The sequence below is a fragment of the Cutaneotrichosporon oleaginosum genome (assembly GCF_008065305.1).
Source record: "Cutaneotrichosporon oleaginosum strain ATCC 20508 chromosome Unknown ATCC20508_contig08, whole genome shotgun sequence".
Taxonomy (NCBI): Eukaryota; Fungi; Basidiomycota; class Tremellomycetes; order Trichosporonales; family Trichosporonaceae; genus Cutaneotrichosporon; species Cutaneotrichosporon oleaginosum.
This window is the reverse complement of record NW_027072177.1, coordinates 491,977-509,979: the sequence shown is the minus strand read 5'-3', so window position 1 is coordinate 509,979 and position 18,003 is coordinate 491,977. Positions and strand designations below refer to the sequence as shown.

The 18,003-nt window shown below is 59.3% G+C and overlaps 10 protein-coding genes across 10 annotated transcripts; 7 read left to right on the top strand and 3 right to left on the bottom strand.

Moving 5' to 3' along the window:
• Positions 1–43: 43 nt before the first annotated feature.
• COLE_07803 (uncharacterized protein) lies at positions 44–757 on the top strand (the record flags this gene model as incomplete). The annotated part of the gene is made up of 1 exon (XM_018422571.2): positions 44–757. The coding sequence occupies one exon, from the start codon at positions 44–46 to the stop codon at positions 755–757; it is 714 nt and encodes a 237-aa protein (XP_018280438.1).
• An 819-nt stretch (positions 758–1,576) lies between these two features.
• On the top strand, positions 1,577–2,295 carry COLE_07802 (uncharacterized protein; the record flags this gene model as incomplete). The annotated part of the gene is made up of 4 exons (XM_018425241.1): positions 1,577–1,604; positions 1,758–1,931; positions 2,008–2,176; positions 2,241–2,295. 4 exons carry the CDS (start codon positions 1,577–1,579, stop codon positions 2,293–2,295), a joined length of 426 nt encoding a protein of 141 aa, XP_018280439.1.
• Positions 2,296–2,665: 370 nt separating this feature from the next.
• Positions 2,666–3,281, top strand: COLE_07801 (uncharacterized protein; the record flags this gene model as incomplete). The annotated part of the gene is made up of 5 exons (XM_018427117.2): positions 2,666–2,765; positions 2,806–2,890; positions 2,926–3,097; positions 3,131–3,211; positions 3,246–3,281. The coding sequence occupies 5 exons, from the start codon at positions 2,666–2,668 to the stop codon at positions 3,279–3,281; spliced, it is 474 nt and encodes a 157-aa protein (XP_018280440.1).
• A 192-nt stretch (positions 3,282–3,473) lies between these two features.
• Positions 3,474–4,089, top strand: COLE_07800 (uncharacterized protein; the record flags this gene model as incomplete). The annotated part of the gene is made up of 5 exons (XM_018422572.2): positions 3,474–3,498; positions 3,534–3,618; positions 3,689–3,860; positions 3,938–4,020; positions 4,059–4,089. The coding sequence occupies 5 exons, from the start codon at positions 3,474–3,476 to the stop codon at positions 4,087–4,089; spliced, it is 396 nt and encodes a 131-aa protein (XP_018280441.1).
• Positions 4,090–4,619: 530 nt separating this feature from the next.
• COLE_07799 (uncharacterized protein) lies at positions 4,620–6,242 on the top strand (the record flags this gene model as incomplete). Its single annotated transcript, XM_018420751.2, has 5 exons — positions 4,620–4,745; positions 4,780–5,036; positions 5,069–5,138; positions 5,171–5,552; positions 5,587–6,242. 5 exons carry the CDS (start codon positions 4,620–4,622, stop codon positions 6,240–6,242), a joined length of 1,491 nt encoding a protein of 496 aa, XP_018280442.1.
• Positions 6,243–6,463: 221 nt separating this feature from the next.
• On the top strand, positions 6,464–7,386 carry COLE_07798 (uncharacterized protein; the record flags this gene model as incomplete). The annotated part of the gene is made up of 6 exons (XM_018425242.1): positions 6,464–6,491; positions 6,586–6,670; positions 6,799–6,884; positions 6,964–7,052; positions 7,175–7,263; positions 7,299–7,386. 6 exons carry the CDS (start codon positions 6,464–6,466, stop codon positions 7,384–7,386), a joined length of 465 nt encoding a protein of 154 aa, XP_018280443.1.
• Positions 7,387–7,795: 409 nt separating this feature from the next.
• COLE_07797 (uncharacterized protein) lies at positions 7,796–9,120 on the top strand (the record flags this gene model as incomplete). Its single annotated transcript, XM_018427119.2, has 6 exons — positions 7,796–7,823; positions 7,858–7,945; positions 8,115–8,200; positions 8,393–8,481; positions 8,943–9,054; positions 9,089–9,120. The coding sequence occupies 6 exons, from the start codon at positions 7,796–7,798 to the stop codon at positions 9,118–9,120; spliced, it is 435 nt and encodes a 144-aa protein (XP_018280444.1).
• A 1,757-nt stretch (positions 9,121–10,877) lies between these two features.
• COLE_07796 (uncharacterized protein) lies at positions 10,878–11,544 on the bottom strand (the record flags this gene model as incomplete). Its single annotated transcript, XM_018425243.1, has 3 exons — positions 10,878–10,936; positions 10,970–11,341; positions 11,379–11,544. 3 exons carry the CDS (start codon positions 11,542–11,544, stop codon positions 10,878–10,880), a joined length of 597 nt encoding a protein of 198 aa, XP_018280445.1.
• Positions 11,545–13,694: 2,150 nt separating this feature from the next.
• COLE_07795 (uncharacterized protein) lies at positions 13,695–15,530 on the bottom strand (the record flags this gene model as incomplete). The annotated part of the gene is made up of 3 exons (XM_018426503.1): positions 13,695–14,137; positions 14,172–15,368; positions 15,401–15,530. The coding sequence occupies 3 exons, from the start codon at positions 15,528–15,530 to the stop codon at positions 13,695–13,697; spliced, it is 1,770 nt and encodes a 589-aa protein (XP_018280446.1).
• A 1,039-nt stretch (positions 15,531–16,569) lies between these two features.
• Positions 16,570–17,864, bottom strand: COLE_07794 (uncharacterized protein; the record flags this gene model as incomplete). The annotated part of the gene is made up of 3 exons (XM_018426504.2): positions 16,570–16,622; positions 16,666–17,445; positions 17,522–17,864. 3 exons carry the CDS (start codon positions 17,862–17,864, stop codon positions 16,570–16,572), a joined length of 1,176 nt encoding a protein of 391 aa, XP_018280447.1.
• Between the last annotated feature and the right edge of the window lie 139 nt (positions 17,865–18,003).

Below are 18,003 nucleotides of genomic sequence, written 5' to 3'. Positions count from 1 at the left end.
GGGCATCTCCTTTGCTTGTCTTCTGATCTTCTCCCTCATCACTATGCCTGAGTATCCCGTTGCTGTGCCACAGAACGCGCCTCCACCTCCCGCACCACTGCACCTCGTGCCGCGCGACGCGCCCGAGGACGAGATCCGCGCTGCTGCGACGGCGCTCGCGGCCGCCTTCGAGGGCGACCAGATTGCGGACATTATCTCCGGCGGCGTCCCCGGCCTCCACGAGGCGCGGATGTACCGCACCGTCGCGACGGGCGTGCTCGACCTGGAAGTGTACACTGTGACGGACAAGGAGGTGCTCGGCGTGATGGTGGTCAAGCCTCCCGGTTTTGCGCATCGCTGGAGGTGGGTTAAACTCACCGTCGACACCCTCCCTGCAACTCCTGACCCCAGCCCCAACTCGGAAGGCCCGCATGGCCGTCTCGCGGACGAGCTCGCGAAGCAGAAGCCCGAGGCCGATGAGCACTACGCCGTGCTGAAGAAGACGTTGAGCGCGCTCGAAGTCGAGGCGTTTGGGGAGAATGAGGTCACGGATCTCTTCTATATTTCCCACATCGGGGTGACGCCCGCGGCGCAGGGGCGGGGCGTGGGCGCCGGCTTCTGCCGATACATGGTGGCGCGGGGGCGCGCGATGCGTACGCCTGTGTCGCTGCTGACGATGACTGAGGGCCATGTGAGTGTATTGGGGAGGGTAAAAAGGAGGCGCGGGATGAAGGAGAAGAGGGGAGGAGAGAGAGAGAGAATGGGCATGTGTGTGTGAGGTGGCTGGCGCGGAACAGAGGCCAGGAAGGAGAGGAGGTCGGCAGGAAGCTCACACCAGGTCAAGTACTACCAGCGCTTTGGGTTCAAGACTCGCGCGTACACCGAGGTCGAGGTGGGCGGAGTGTTGACCAGGTGGTGGGCCATGTCCACAGACGTGTGAGACATCGTTTGTGGAGACGAGGGGAATGCACGTCAAAATGCAGGCCACATGCATTCCCCACAGATGGCTAGATATGCATAGATTGCGCACGGTGTGGTGCTGATGGCATGCGAGGGCCCGCACGGTCACGACTCTTTTCGTGACCGCCGCGTCCGCCCAGTCCGCTGTATAAAAACAGGAGCACGGAGCCCTTACGGACCTCTTCCATCTCCACTCCTACACCATCACCGACCTCATCCTGGCTCGTCGTATCTCCGCCGCACATGTTCACCAATCATGCACACCCTTCGCGGGCTCAGGCAGCTTCATAGCACACCTCTCGCCTCAGCATCCCCCTCGACCACTTAGCATGCTCGTCCCATCATGCCAAGTGCCCAGCGGTGTCGCCATATGCTGCAAACGCAATTGCAGACGTGCCGAATTCATCAGCGCAACGTGCCATTCGCCGAGCACATGTCCGCCATCTGGGGTATCGGAACGTCGGAACCTCGGAAGCCGGAATGTATAGCCGGGCCTGGGGTGAATCACATGACGTCCGTCCACTTGGGCATGGTCCATCCGACCCACGTAGCGTCGGAAGAGGGCCTCACGGTGGGCATCTGGATATAAGAGCGATCCACATCGACACGTCGCACTTCCCACCAAAAGCCTTACACAATGACTCGCTCTGGATCTTGCCGCTGCGGTGAGTAGCTTCCTCCCTCAGTCACGCTTTCCTGCGTCCGGCGCGGCGCTCGCATTGTGTCGCTCTGGCTCGTGGCCTGAGGATGCACGTTGGACGCACGTTCTTCTTACAAGCTCCCTTGAGCTATGTCTCCCCGTCCACCGCTGACACCAGGTGCTATCACCATCGACTTCCTCGACGACAGCAACAACGACGGCGTTGTCTGCTACTGCAAGTCGTGCCGCAGCCTCCACTCGTCCGAGTCGCTCAACCTCAAGACCGAGGTCGACAAGGTCAAGGTCACCAAGGGCACGCCCAAGGTGTACAAGGACAGCAAGACCGACTCTGGTGGGTGGCATTGGTGGCTGAGCCAAGCGGGGCAAAGTCGAGCCGGGCGGTGCTGGGAAAACGCGCTAACATGCAGGCAAGGCCATCAACCGCAACTTCTGCGGCGACTGCGGCTCGGCCCTCTTCTCCGACCCGGACGCCATGCCCGGCGTGCGCTTCCTCAAGGTCGGAGCTCTTGACGATGCCTCGGCTATCAAGATCGTTGGCGAGATCTACGTCGACGACGCGCTCAAGTTCCAGGTCCGGTGAGTGGAGGATGAGAGGGCGGGGCTGAATGAGGGCGGGAGTGAGGCCGATCGCTAATGCCAGTGACAAGAAGCACGGCCAGAAGCAGTTCGAGGGCATGATGGCCAAGGAGGTCTAGATATGTGCCATGTCAGAAGCCGATATGCAGATTATGCAGCTCTGCAGAGATGGTCCACATGCGAGCGGATGGGACGCGTCCTTAGTTCCGCGAGGTGCGCTGAGCAGTGAGGTGCCTGTGTGCAGTCGAACTGGTGATGCGTATGAGCGCAAGCCAGCGGGGATCTTTGTGCACCATGTGCGAGGAGGTCGGTAGCGAGGTCGAGCGAGACCGAAGAGGTGAGACAAGATCGAGCGTCCCAAGTCGGCCAGATCTGATGTCAATGATATTGTTGCCATGTGCGGAACTCAGCGGGTTCATGTTCAGTAGCCCGCCTGATGCCGTTCGCGACTCGCGGAGGCGACTTTGACGTGTCCGCGAATTCGCGAGTATGAAGGCGTCTTGCGCGACATCCTCGTTGCATACCTTTCCCCTTCTCACCCTCCCCTTCATTCTCTCCACGACCATGCAGAAAGGATCCTGTGCTTGCGGTACGTCCCGGGGCGCCCCACACTGGCGAAGCTCACTCAGGCGCCGTGACGTACGAGCTCGACGACGACACTAAAGCCGCGGGACTCTGCTACTGCCGCGACTGCATGAAGACCGGTTCGGCGGGGTAAGCTGTCCCCTTCACCTGCTTCCTAATACCAGCGCCCTCGTGCTCCGCTCCGCCCAGAGCAAGTTCCGCGTCTCAGGCCAGACCCAGCATTGGGCGACGAGCCAGACGCAGAGCGGCAAGGAGGCGCGCCGCTTCTTCTGCCCGTCCTGCGGCGTGCACATCTGGGCAGAAAGCGACGCGTATCCCCAGCTCGTGACGATCAAGGTGGGTGGAGAAAGGAAGGGGCACTTATGGCAGGTCGGCACACTTGACGACTACGCCGATGTCACGCTGGCGATGGAGGTCAACACCGCCAACGCCATCAAGGCGTTCCAGCCTGTGTGCGTGATGCGTCCGAGTGAGCTAACCACAGCAAAGATGTGGGCCAGAAGCGCATCCCGTAGACTGAGCTGTAGCCGTGTCGTAATGGCCGTGTGTCAACGTGTTGAGATGTGATCGATGTGAGACATGCTGCGGAATGGAGATCTGGGCTTCACGAGGATGGGTGACTCAACCGCACTGCACGCACTGGGACCATCCACAACTTCTTCCTTCCTCTCTTGCATTCTCCATCTTCTCTCGCTCTTTCATCACCATTACCATGCAGAAGGGCTCCTGCGCCTGCGGTACGTCTCCCGCGCACTCCCCACTCCTGATACAGGCGCCATCACGTACGAGCTCGATGACGACAACAAGGCCGCGATGATCTGTTACTGCCGCGATTGCAACAAGACTAGCTCGGGCGGGTGAGTCTCACCTCCACAACCTTTCTCAGCTCTCTGGTAGCTCTCCTATGTGCATGTAGGCTCACAACAGCGCCCTCTTCCTCCGCACCGACAAGGTCAACCTCCGCCTCAAGGGCTCGCCCAAGTTCTGGGCCACGAACGCCACGCAGAGCGGCAAGGAGTCGCGCCGTTACTTCTGCCCCGAGTGTGGCGTGCACCTGTGGGTCGAGGTCGACCAGTGGCCGAGCATCCTGACTCTGAAGGTGAGCTGGGTGGTTGAAGCATGATACCCGCTCCTTTCAGTCATTCTTCCTGTGGGGGGAGACACACCTGACATAAGGTTGGGACGCTTGACGATTACGCCGATATCACACTCGCGACGGAAGTTCATACTCGCAACGCGATTAAGGCGTTCCAGCCCGTGTGCGTCACGCTGCGGTGTGCGGAGGAACTGACAGCAGCCAGGACGTCGGCCAGAAGCGTATCCCGTAGAGGCAGATGCACATAGCATCCGCCAGGTGTGCGCGAAAGCCCAGTACTGTTGGCCTCAGGCCTTGCCATCGGTCATCCACACTCACACAAACCAGATACCTGAGAATGTTCTGGAGAGGGACTCAAAATGCAAGTCATTGTCTCGTCAACGTTCTTCCAGCCCTTGGCTATTGTAGTTCTCGGCCATCTTACACATTCCGCGTGCAAGCTGCAGACCACGGCCAAGGCGAGCGGCCCAGTTCCTGAGCCGTGCCGAGCCGGCATCAAGCAATGTCAGGTATCGGTTTTCTCCGCGCAGCAGACCTGGATAAACTGATCCGATGGCTGACGGCTCTGACAAACCACTGGGAGCGATGCCGCTCGCTGCTCCGCTTGATTCTCATTAAGTCTGTGCTCCGCGCCGGTGCAGACTCCGCTCGCTGCACACGACTCACGAGCTCATCTTATCGCCACTTCCCACGCGCTCTCACTCCGACCCCATCTCCTAGCTCTACTCCCCACCTACCGCGCGCTGCAAAGACCCATTGCCCATGGCGGACCTCGAAAAGTTCGCGGGCTCGGCCGTCTCTGACGCGCCAACAAATTCGCCCCCAAGTTCGAAGCAGCTCGATGCGCCCGACATCGTGATCGTCGACTGGGCGCCCGACGACCCAGAAGTGAGTCACTGTCGTGGCGCCTCGCTAACCGCAGCATCCGTTCAACTGGCCTCGTGCGCGCAAGTATCGCATGGTGGTCATAGCATGCTTCATCACCGCGCTCACAGCCCTCAATAGCACTGGCATGAGCATCATGACGACATGGGGCACGGCGTGGTTTGGCACGACCCGGGTGCACTTCATCGCCGGTCTTACGCTATACAACGTCGCGAGCAGCATTGCGCCGCTACTCCTCGCGCCACTGAGCGAGCATTTCGGACGGAACGGGATCTACCAGATCTCCTCGATCATGTGCGCGCGCCCGTGACGGTGGCTGACAACAGTAACATGCTTCTCTTCCTTCCACAGGTGTTTACGAAGAACTTGCCCGGCTTCCTCGCGTGCCGGTGGTTCGTGCGTGCTCCGTCTGACTCCGCTCACCGTAGCAAGGCATGGTGGCCTCGGTCGGCATCTCGATGGTCGGGGGCACGATCGCGGACGTGTTCGAGGCGCGCGACAGAGGGCAGGTCATGAACCTGTTCGCGCTCATAATCTTTATCGGGCAGGGCGCAGGCGGAGTTACGATGGGCTGGATTGGCGAGCGCCTCGGATATCAGTGGTGCTGGGGCGCGCAGACGATCTGGGCGGCGGCATCATGTGTTATTAACGCCCTCTTTCTGCGCGAGACGCGTGCCAACACGCTCCTGACGCGGCGCGCGCGCCGCCTCACCAAGGAGACAGGGGTCAAGCATGTCGCGCGCTCAGATATCGAGCGCAAGCACCAGTCGCTGCTGCAGCAGCTGAGGGTCACTGCCATCCGCCCGCTAAGTACGTTGTCCGTCATTCCAAAACCTAACGGCAGAATTCCTCGTCACGGAGCCCATCGTCAGTTCGCTCAGCCTCTGGATCGGCCTCGCTTGGGGTAGTCTCTTCCTGGGCGGGCCGTCGACGATGCTCGTCTTCGCGCAGTACGGCTTCTCGCCCGGCGAGAAGGGCAGCATGGGCGCGTGTATCGCCATTGGTGGTATTATCGGGTATGCGACCGCGTCCCACCAGGAACGGCTGTACGCGCGCGCGGCGGCGGCGAGCGGGCGCGCGCCCCCCGAAGCGCGCCTCTACTGGGCTGCGGCAGGCGGCCTCCTCTTCCCGGCCGGCATGATGGCCTTTGCATGGACAGGACGCCCGCACGTACCCTGGCCCGTCCCCGCCGCCATGCTCTGCATCTCCTACTGGGGCATCTACAGCATGTATCTCGGCGTGTTCAACTACATCGCGGACGCGTACGAGACGTACAGCTCTAGCGCGCAGGCCGCGCAGGGGTTCGTGCGCAACACCAACAGCGGGATATTCCCACTGTTCACTCTCCAGATGTACGAGCGCCTCGGGTATCCCCAAGCATCGAGTTTGGTGGCTGGGCTCGGGTTCGCGTTCGCGGCCGCGCCGTTCCTGCTCATTCGATATGGCGCGCGGCTGCGCGCGCGGTCTCCAGTCACAAGCCAGCTCGTGGGCAATTTGTAGTGTAGTCATTAGCATTAGGCATTGCATGGGCACCGTGGTTGTCAAGAGCAGCGAAGACCGAGGCCGGGAGAGGTAGCCGCCGGTGTCTCATTCCGAGCATCAAACCGCAGGGGAAAACGCAATCTCCAACTTTTTGGTGGACACAAACATCCTCCACCCCATCACCTCTTTCTCGTCGTTCCTCATCTCTCAATCACCCGACGAACAGTAACCAGGTGACCATGGTGCAAACAGGCCGGTGTAACTGCGGTGAGTTCCGCAGAGGCTTTGGCCTCTTCAACAACCCCCGTCCCACTCTCCATCAAGCCTACCTGCACCGATCTGGGGACGCCTCTGACTCCAGGCGCGATTGGGTACGAGCTAGATGAAGATGTCAACCAAGCCACCATCTGCTATTGCAAGACGTGCCAGCGCTCCTCGTCTTCGCAGTGAGTCGCCTCTCGCCACCCGCTCCTCCCTCTCGGGCTTCTCCGCTCCGCCCTCCCTCTATCTCCTCAACCCCTCCACCTCTTCACTTCCCATCTTCAACCTTATCGCCAACCTTATCTAACGCCAGCTCACTCAACTTCCGCGTCGAGCTCGACAGCATCCGTGTGACGCGCGGCGAGCCCAAAGCGTGGGACAGCAACGTCTCGGGCTCCGGTGAGCCTTACCACTGCTGACGCGGTGGCGTCGCGTCCCCGTGGGGTCTGCCGCTGCCGCCGGCATCTGCTGACCGCAGGCATGCCCATTCGTCGCGTCTTCTGCCGCGAGTGCGGCACAAATCTATGGAGCGAGCCGTCGAGCTTTGAGGGCAAGGCGTTTGTGAGGGTGCGTCTGTGTTGTCGCGGAAGCAGGCGACGCGCGGCCGGGTCCGAGCGCGGCGCACATCCCGCGCATCCGTGCGCAATGCCCACCCTGCCCCTCGCCGTGGAAACGATGACTGATATCAGGTTGGGACCCTCGACAACCCCGGTAACGGGAGTGTGCGGCTCGTTGGTGAGGTGTTCTGTGACCAGGCATTCCGTCCTTTCGAACCTTGGTAGGTCGATGTCGGAGATGCAGAGCTCATCACAGTCCAAACCTCGGCCAGGTTCAGTTCTCGCAGGCTGCGGGCAGCGCGCCTTTCCGGCAGCCCGAGCGGCGCGCTACTGCTCTCCAGTAGCATTACTTATGACGCTCCGAGGGGATTGACCTCCAGATGAACATCTCCAGTCACGAGCCTCGTCGAAGAGTCTTGCATGCTACCTACTTCATAATGCCCGTATCTGGGCATGCATGCATCGTCTACCGCATCTTGTCCAGCCGTTCCGTATCGTCGGTATGACCGAGTGGACGTCACATAAATCGCATGACAAGACGGCGGCATCGTAAAGCCGGGTACCGCAGCATGGTTTAGGCGGCCGCACACATCCGAGATCCCGACTGCACGCAACTGAATGGGCACACATGATCCCTTGCTCTATTGATCCATTGATCAATTTCTCTCCCTCTTTTGTTCTCTCCTCTTATCTTGTCGTTTCCCACTCTATCCCTCTCACCACTCTCACCATCACCCATCCATCCACGTCGCCATGGTCCGCACAGGAGGCTGCTATTGCCGTGCGCGCGAGGGAGTCGAGCCCGCTAATGCCAGAGGCAATCCGCTACGAACTGAGCGACGACAACGCGCGCGACTTCTCCGTCTGCTACTGCGAGGGGTGCAAGTACGCCTCGTCGTCGCAGTGAGTGTTTGCGGCATATACGCATGATGAGGGGAAGAGTGCTTGGCCTGGTTCACGGCGACGCGGCGACGTCGGCGAGCCTAAGATGGGCCGGGTAAACCAAACCCCCCACCTCCACCTCCACCTCCACCTCCACCCTCCACCTTCCGATGACAGTGACTTACCCCAGCACCATGAACCTCCGCACCGAGAGCGACAAGATCACCATCACCAAGGGCACACCCAAGGTCTACCTCGACACCAAGACGCTCTCGGGTAAGTGGCGCTGAGGCAGGGCGGAAGCGTGAGGCATGAGCGTGGCCTTCAATGGCGCGTGGATCGATGGCGCGTGGACGAGGACTGGCGAGAAGCAGCGCATGTCCAAATTGGGACAAGGGGTGGCACCGAGAGGAGACCTAATATGGAGGGGTGTGGGTGGAAGACGACCAGGCGTCAAACTAACCTCAGGCAAGCCGATGGAGCGCAAGTTTTGTGGTGACTGTGGCGTCGCCCTGTGGTCTGAGCCCGCCGCGCTGCCGGGCAAGGCGTTCCTCAAGGTGAGTTGTTACCAGGAAATGAGAAGACGAGGCGTGAGCGTCAACTGCCTGAACAAGAAGGAGCAGGGGGCGGAGGTGGAAGAGAACGGAGTCCAAATGGAAGAGCACTGGGGCAGTCCTGGCTCTCCATGGGACATATTGTTGAGAGTGTCCCACGAGTCTGGATGCAGGACGTTGCAGGAGCGAATCACGTTCGTGGGATAGTCAATTTCAATCCCCGTGATGCGGTGTTACGGAACGGCGTGGTTCGTTCAGCAGACCCGACGGGGTTGCAGTGGACCATGCCGCCCGCCGGCGTTGAAGCGGACCGAGTCGCCCTCCAGAGGGCAAACGTGAACCATGGTTATCCGTGTCCGGCGAAGTGCTGAGAGTCTCCCGGATTTCGGAACAGCGGGATGCAGAATGAATGGGCACCCGGTGTTTGTTCCCACATGTTTTACGGGCACAGAGACTGACACCAGGTTGGCACCCTCGACGACAAGTCCGGCCTCAACATCCTCGTCGAGGTGTTCTGCTCGAACGCTCTCCGTCCCTACGAGCCTATGCCGAAGGGCAAGCACCCCCAGCTGACGCGTGAGTGATCCTGCGGCGCGAGAGCTGACATAAGTCGGGGCGGGATCCGCCGAGTTCGAGCATTAGCTTGTAGTAGCAAAGGTACGGAAGCTGAGCGGGTCGTCATGCACAACTGGTGGTGTTCCGGATGATGTCTCAGTTCTATTCAGAAGCCAGGGATCGCTTCGGCGTGGGCTCCGGTGGCGGGCGCGGCGCAGTGATCGTTGCGCCTATTCATAGACATATTCAGACGATGCGCGGGGAGGTCTCGGCGTATTTTTCCTAGACATGTGAGACACATTGCGGCGCTCGCCGCAAACGCCTAATACTTTCCGATGACCACCGCACTACTCATTTGGGACTGATCGTCGTGTTACGGCATCGGGCGCCGAACGCGCCTCCAAGAACACAGAGGTAAGACGTGTGCAGGGACGATCCGATTGATTATCCAGGTGGGGGAGAGCCGTCGCCGTCGGACATGGCGAGCAGACGGGCATCGATTCTGGGGGTGTGCACTCTCGGCTCCGCGTATAGCGCGTGCTTCGTCGAACAACTGTGTGCACATTATGTACGAGAAGCAGGGCGAGCAACGGGAGATAGGCCAACACATAGTATCGCAGCACATAACTGACAGACGTGTGGAGGTGTGCACGCGACTTGTTTTCATCATTTAAGGGTCGAGGGATTCGTAGTCATGACCCCCGGGACCACTAGTGCGTCTCGGAGAACAAAACACCCGGCCTCCCAGTCCTGACCATGATTTCCCTTGCACTAGTGAGGAATGGAGATCTGTCGGCTTCGGTTCGTCATATGGGCGCACACTAGAACAATATTCCTATGTTCAACCCTGTAGTCCATCTTGACATCTTACAGTGTGATGACGTCGACAGGCCGTACGGGCAGGACAAGATCGGCGTGTCACCCGACGGTGGGGAGGACACACGGAGACGCTCTAATGGCCGTGTAGATCATTAAGGACCGGAAAAACTGCCACTTCGAGTTCTCATACGAAACTCAGGGAGGATGCTGTCGAGTGCCACAGAACTGGATGACACCTGACGCGGCTGTCTTGTCGCCCCTCAGACGCAAATGTTCGATCGGCTCTTCGAAAAGGCTTGGTTTATCGCGCTGCCTACGCGCCATCCCAAGCCGCGTGTGCTCTGTTATTCCACCGCCCCTGTCGTTGTCTTGGATCCCGCGATATCGGAAAACAGCCTGTCCTTTCCCACACGTTGCTGAGTATTTCGTCCATCCTGCGCACCTCGGCGACCATGTAGCTGACATCACTGGGGATCTTGTTCGGTCCGCATCAATGTCGGCGATGCGAAAGGATATTCCGAGAATGAGGAAAATCAAAATTAATCTAATTTCCCGGGCTGCCCGCCTCTCAATTGCAGGATCAGGGAAAAGTTTCCATAGCTTCCCACTTCTCATCTCTGCTTCTTGATGCACGGCGATAGTCAAGAGGCGTTAAGTACTGAATTGGCCCATGACGGGACGAGAGGGTTGCGAAGAGCCGCGGCGAGGGGCTGGTAGAGTGGCCGAGGCAAGGCAGCCGGCGCGGCGTTGTGAGCGCTTGCAGAAGAATTTGCCGACATGTTTGTTTCTCGGGACCAGTCTATGACGGTGATGTCAAAGCACACTACCGACGTCCGGATTGGTGCCACATGGGCAGACAGCACTCTTGCAAGCTTCGATCATTGAATGTGGCACTCGATCTTGGCTGAGATGTGCATCTGTAATCCCAAATAATGTCTAGTGGAATAGCAAAAGTACTATGAAATACAGTAGTAAAGTCCATTGACCTTCGAGGATGACTCTTCTGACGCTGGGTCACTTCTAAATTAGACACCCCGCGTTGTCCGACAGGCCAGTTCACCGTCTTCATTGGCGACGCATGCGGCTTTGGTCAGCGGTGTCTTTGATTAAAACTCACAAAGATCCGTTCTGTGGGTGTTAACGAAGAGTGTCCCGCATTCGCAGACGAGAACAGTGCCCTCGAGTCTGCAGTTGGAGCAGAAGTTCTGGAACAGGTTGACTGCAGGTCTCCAGTTGCACTGCAACCCCTGGGCGCCAAAGCTGACACACTGGCTGAGACGGAACGACGCCCCGGGATTGTAGGCACCGGTCTGCGTCTTGCAGTTAGCCTGGAGAGTCGGATTGGTGGTCGAACTGAGGCGGACGGAGTTGCACGTCTGCTGGTAGTTTGCCGTAAGGGCGGGAATGACTGTTGCAGAAGGGTTCTGGCGCTTCGCTTTGCGGCGGGGCTTGCGCAGCTCCTCGATGCAGGTTGTGTTGGAGCGATCGCCTGTGGTTAGACGAGATACAAGGAGTAAATTACGTACATCGCATGGGGATGGAGGCTGGGCGGGGAAGGGGAAGGTTGTTGACCAGTGCTTCGCGGTTGCTCCGTGCCAGGCGGAGGGGGGCTGCCGGAGTGGGGCCTCGGGGCCGCCCGCTGGCAAGCGTGACGAAGGCCAGGAGAAGGACGAGGACGGGGAAGTAACGCATCGTAAGTGCGGGTTGCTTGCTGTTCGGAGGAGTGAGGCAGATGGGATGGCACTAGTATCGGGATACGGGAGGCGGGAGGGGATGCCACATCTGCATGTACATCGCGAACTGATATATGAGAGCCGGCATCCCCTTTCCCGGCATCTTCCCAGCGTCCCAGCATTGATAGTGCCTGCAGTGCCTACAGTGCCTGCGAAACAAAAGGTTTGCCTGGCAGTTTACACACAAATTTCCGGTAATTGACGCGGTCGCCGTTGACAAGCTGGCAGGACGGAGTTTACCACCCTAGGCGAAACCCCCAAATACTGCTCAAAACTGCACCCAAGCCGATCACGCTGACACGGAGCTCAAGTTGTCCCCTTGGCACACTAGGGTCGTTCTGAGACATCAAGAATGCTGTTCCTGTCGTCCGTACGCGTCGCGCTCACACATGTCGTCCCGGATAAACGCTGACCGTGCGCCTGTAGGTGAGGCGAATGCTCCGATTGAATTGGTAGTGTTCCCGACAAGGTCAGCTCAATTGTTCCTAAGACCAGCAGGGCGACAGATGGCAGCGGGGAGCGCATGCCCGGCGAGGCCGGTCTGGGCGCCGCCGTCCCTCATGTCTTCATGTCCTTCGGTCACTCGGAGCTAGTCGCCGATCATCCGGTGTGCATCCGTCATACGCTATTCTCGTTCACGTCACCCAACTTCCACCCATGAAGCCTCACATTCCGTCTGGTTGGTTCTGAACTCAACCTCAAAGGTTGTCGCATAAGTCACCAGGCGTCTGTCCTATTCATCTCAGCATAGGCAGTGGCGCGATGCGAGAACCGGGCTCACTGGAGACGAGTGTCTCAAATGACGATCTTTCGGGAGACGTGCGATCACTTGGAGGTGGGGGAGTCGAACCGGGCTCGGGCATGCTCTCACTCGCATATCTGTTGCTCGCATAATCACACTCACGAGCACGATTCGGAAGCGACTGCAAGCGTCAAGGCACGCCATTGCACTCTTGCCCGGGACTGGGTACCTGCAGCAAGTGCACAACGCACGCAGCGAAGCGGTGACGCCCGCTCGTCGAAATGGTGATGAGAGCGGATATTCTGGAAGCACGCATTGTTCTTCTGGGTTCCAATGGGGCGATGCATGTCCTCTGGTGGATTGCCTTCCTACCTACCCTGGATTCTTAATCGTGTGGAGAATCCTCGGAGATCGCACCCAGGCTATGTGCCACCCTGAGCTCCGTGGGCGGGGCGTGGTATGCGAGATAAGCCCGGAGAAACTGCGCGTAGATCTGCACACGTCCCAAGTCCGACGGACTTCGGGACTGCAAAGACACCAACAACGATGCCAAGCCCCACGGAGTGCTCATCCTGTGCCAAGTGTTCCGCATAGCTGAGGCCGTTTTTCACGCTTGACCAGCTATGCGGGTTTGCTGATTACTCCAGTGCCACAGCCGAGGCTGTGGGTGACAGTGGACACTAACAGGGTAGGCCGTGCGCGGGTGAGGGACGAAACTTGGCCAATCACTGCTGGAAGCCGCTGATTGCGTTGCTAATCGCAACCGCAACGCCTGAGTTCTAGAGCACAGTAAGAATTGCAGGGTATAGAATGATATGAAGGAGAGTCCGGAAATCAGCCACGGGCGGCTGTCTCCATACATCGGTGGTCGAGCCTTGCCAAAAAGACGGTCGACTCCCCCGGCTGACTCCGCTTATTAGCTGGGGTGTATACGTTGCTCGTTCCACCGGAATCAGCCCGTGTATCCAGGCGTGTGCTTGGCATGATGTTTCGGACCTCAACTCCCCCTCGGCGCATGCCACCACACTTCGTCTTGGTTCCCGGGCCTTGCTGAGCAATGCTTCTCACTGAGGAGCCGCTTTGATGGAGGCGAGTAGGGGTGAAAAACGGGCAGAATTGACGCATCTGACACTGCGGCACTTTCCACATTCCCTTGGTCGTGTGGCCGCGTGTAAACGGCATTCCCGACGCAGATTCCGAAATTCCGACATTCATGACATCTGGGAAACCAGTACCGCAAGTAGTAAAGCATGATGTTTGTGTCACGTAGTCAGTCCAGTAAACTCTGTAAGTCTCCGAGATCAGCGCTCCCTCATGGCCCAGATGTTTGCATCACGTGCGAAAAAAGTCTACTTCTTACCAATTCCTCACTTCTTGTAGGCCCAGGCATTGTCCCATTCGGGCAGCTCAAGCCGGTTCTGGAAACCTAGCATGCAGTGGTCGAAATGAACCTTGGGAAGAGCGGCGAAAAACTCGTCGTACTTCCTGTTCATGGCCTGCTGGAGGGTACTGACCCGGCCCTGGGGGAAGAGGGCGCCGTAGGGCTCGACACAGCTCTCGCCCTTGCACGTCTTGAGCACAAGGGTGAGTGCGTCGAGGCGGTGCAGCAGCCGCTGCCTGTCTTCTGGCACGTCACCGGCATCAAAGGCAGCAAAAGGCCCCACGTCGTTCAAGCCCGCGAGGAGGTTGCGGACCTGGTACGGGTCCTCGACGAGGTCGTACAATTCGCGCTCGCCTGTGCACCATACAGCATAGGAGTAGGTGACGGGCTGTCCGGCGACTTCGTCGTGCACACGGAGCGTGCGGTACGCTGATGTTAGCTAACCCCGGTAGCACCAGCTCACTGTTATTGTCGCGGTATGACGCCTCGACGAACTTGCCCTCCTCGATCCCGCGGAGCCAGTACTCGCTCAAGCTGTGGCGGTGCTTCTCGTAGGTCCTGTCTGCCTTGTTGCCCTCTCCGAGGTGAAGGTTGATTTTGGTTCCGTCATCCTCGTAGTCAGGCTTGGCGCCTGCGAGGTCGAGGAATGTCCGGCTGAGGTCGACCATGCCGTAGCTGCTGACCGTGTCCGTCTTGCCCTCAGGCATGCCCGGCCCGCGGATCACAAGGGGAACCTTGATGTCGTCTTCGTAACCCAACGTCTTGCCCGGCTGGCGGCGGTGCGAGCCCATCGCGAACCCATTGTCGGCGGTGTAGAACACGTAGGTGTTCTCCATGACGCCCGCGGCTTCGAGCTTGTCCATGACCTGGCCGACGAGCTCATCCACGCTCTGGAGGGACCGCAGGCGGCCACGGTAAAACTCGTCGATGTACTCGACGTTGGACTCGTTGAGCTTCGGCAGGGTTTTGACCCAGCTGACGCCCATGGGCTCGTCGGGGTTGAAGTTTTCCGTGCGCGGCACCTTCGCGTCCATGAACATGTGCGCATGTCTCTCCGGCCACTCCGGCGTGTCCATGTATAGGCGGGCACTGGACTCCCGCTTTGAGCTGTCCATATAACTATGGGGCCCGATCGGCGCAATGCCGATGAAGAAGGGCTCATCGGCAGCCAGAGCCGTATCCAGGTGACGCAGCGACTTTTCGCCGACCAGGTCTGTAGAGTAGCTGCCGTTGTGGATCTCGGCGGGGCCGTTGTTCACGCTGAACGCGGGGCGCCAGTAGTCGTAGGTGTACGGGTCGACGAGGATGTCCGAGGCGTTGAAGCCTGACACGGGCAGCTCGACGCAGTTCTTAACCGTGTGGTCGTTCATGTACTTGCCCACATAGTACGTGTTGTAACCGACCGCCTGCAGAAAGTCAGGCAGAGTGTGCGACACATAGCCGTAGTCGTTGAATTTCTGCCATCCGCCGTGGGGGAGCTCGACGAATGTGATGTTGTGGTTGTGCGCCGCTTGGGTACGGAGCAGAGAGACTCGGGAGGGGCAGCACAGAGAGACGGGCGTGAAGAAGTTCTCGTAGTTGACGCCATGGTCGACGAGGCGCTCGAATGTGCGCGGCATGATCTCACGCGTATGCGTGCCCACATCCTGGTCGTCGGTGACTGGGTCAGTCAGGTCAAAGGAGGGCACGTACTGAACAACACAATGTTGGGCTTGGACGCCGGCTTCTTGGGACCCTTGCCTTTGCCGTGGCCATGGCCGTGCCCGCCATCGCCGCCTGCAGCGACAAGGCCCAGAAGACAGAGAGCGAGGTGAGCGAGCATTCTGCTGATTGCTTGGTAGACTGGCATTCCAGCTCTCTTATATGTGTTTGGGGTCTCCGTGGGGTTCATCACTCCTGGAGTCAATGTCAGTCAGTCGACACTACCCCCCGCTTCACGCCTTCGTCTCGGGGACCCCGATCTTACGTCCGGCGCCCCGAACAGCCTTCGCGGGTAACTCTGATCGGAACTTGATATCTCGTACATCCACCAGCAACCGCCAGGTCGCTGCCCACCTGTCGCCGACTCCGCAAGTCAATTCGTTGATCCACCGCCGCTCCACGGGGCCCAGCCGCCATGACGGCATTGGCGTCGTAGTGGTTGTCTTGGCTGACTGCCTCGTGCCTCGGCGGACCCGTCAGTAGCAGACAAATTCGAAAGCAGAAGGAACGCAGGAACAATAGAGTGGGGGGTTTTGGATTTCGCATGCCACATGCCGCTTCTGATCAGGAAGATAGTCGCCGACGCCGATGCCGAGAGGCTAATGCCGAGAGGCTTAATTTTCATCTGGAGCGGATGTACGGATGTAATATTGCGGCTTTCGGTGTGGCGCGACGTTCACAGCAGCCACTTTCTGACGTGGCGGATGGCTGGCCGTTGCACCAACAGTTGGCTGACTAAAGGGCGGTAGATGCCCACCAGTCATGCAAATGAGGCGGCGGACCTGAATTGGCGTGCGAACCCCGGCTTTGACTTCTGGCCCAGCCACGGAGGTGTCCGTGGCACCACATCTTTGCTCGGGAGAAGCAGCTAGCTGACGGCAGAGGTCCGCTTCGGTCTTCGGGCTTTGAGGTGCTCAACACAAGGGTGAACAGCGATTTGGCTCACATGAGAGTGCTGTGAGTGAACTTCGGCAGCTGCAATGAGGCTCCCCTTACATCTCATACCTGCACCCCTTGAAGACTGGCTTTTGAACATCTTAAGCCATTGCATCTATGGGTGTTGGAAACAGTGTACACGGTGGTTGTCACTCATCTGGGTTCTATAAACATTATTGGACCAACATGCCGAGGCGCGGCCAGGCCTCCTTGGACGGCACCGCCTACATTCGCGCGAAGCGAAGCGCCGCGGCCATGATCGCAAGGGGAATAGACACTGGTGTGAGTAGTGCCAATGTCTCGTGCTCCGTCTGACTTACTGGACCAGATGGGAAGTGCGTCTGAGGTTCCCGTGGCCGCGACGCTGCTGGCGGCAGCAGTGCCGTTCACGGTGGAGGTGCCATTGGGAGGAGCGCCGCCGCCGGGCCCACCACCCATGCTGTTGGCGTTGGCGACGCCGCCCTCAGGGCCGTAAGTTGCGGCGGCCTGGACAGTGTTGGTCGCGCTCGCGTTGATACCCATGGCGATCCACGCTACGATGCCGTCCTGGATGCTGTTGCCAAGGAGAACATATTCGAGGAAGGGGTCGATGTTGGTTGCCTCCTGGCTTAGAATGAAGTCGACGTTGTTCTCTGTGAGGGTCTGGGTATTGGTATTGTATGGCGCCTCAGCCTCAACCTGCGAAATGAGGTCCTGATCCATGAACAGCTGACCGACGTGTGCGGAGGTGGTGCCGCCCGTGATGGTGTTGTTATCGAGTCTGGTCCAATGCCCCTCAGTGTGAGCAAGGATGTGGATATGAGTTGCGCGGCCGGTGTAGTGCCCCGGGAAGATGGTGTGGAACTGGACGACGCCGTCAGAGTCGGTAGCCTGGATGCCGCGGAGGAAGGTGGCGTTGATGTTGGCCTTGTCGGCGAAGTTGCCGTTGCCATTAGCGACGACGCCAGAGTACACGCCGGTTGAGTTGCAGTGCCAGAAGTCGAGAGCGACATTAGGAAGAGGCTGGCAAGTGTTGGTGTCGATGATCTGGATGTCGACGGTGAGCGGGACACCGGCCTGGCCGTCCGTGACGTTGTCACGAAGGTATTCCCCGGTAACGTCTGGTGTTAACGAAACGAGGAGGGAGAGAAAGAGGTGCGAGGCAAGGAAGGAAGGGACGCTCCGGCTATGACTAACAGTACGGTCCCTCGGTGGTCTCGGGGCCCAGGATGCAGGCGTTACTCCCCGAAAACAGAGTGTCGGCGTCAGTATCGGCGGTGACGCCGGTCAGATTCGACCTGTGGTTGGTGGCGAGGACGGTGGCGGCGTCGCGCTTCGACAGAGCCTGAACAAGAGCGGCACGGCGTGCAGCGTTGCGCGAGGCGAGGCCACGCGCGGCAATATGAGAGGCGCAGTGCGCGAGGGACCGTCGGCCCATGGAAGCAAGGGCCGCTGCGCGCTCGACGGCCTCGGCTGCGTGGTCGTGTCCCGGATGGGCGAGAGCGGCCGAGGCGAGAAGGAGGACGGTGAGGGAGAGCATGTAGAATGATGAGTGGGAGAAAGGAAGATGCGGAATCGAGATGAAGAACGTGCTACTTATAGCAGTGCCAAGAAGCAGCCGAGCGAAGTTGTTGTTCCAGTCGCAATCGCTGCGCAGCGATTCCGCACCAGAACTTGCG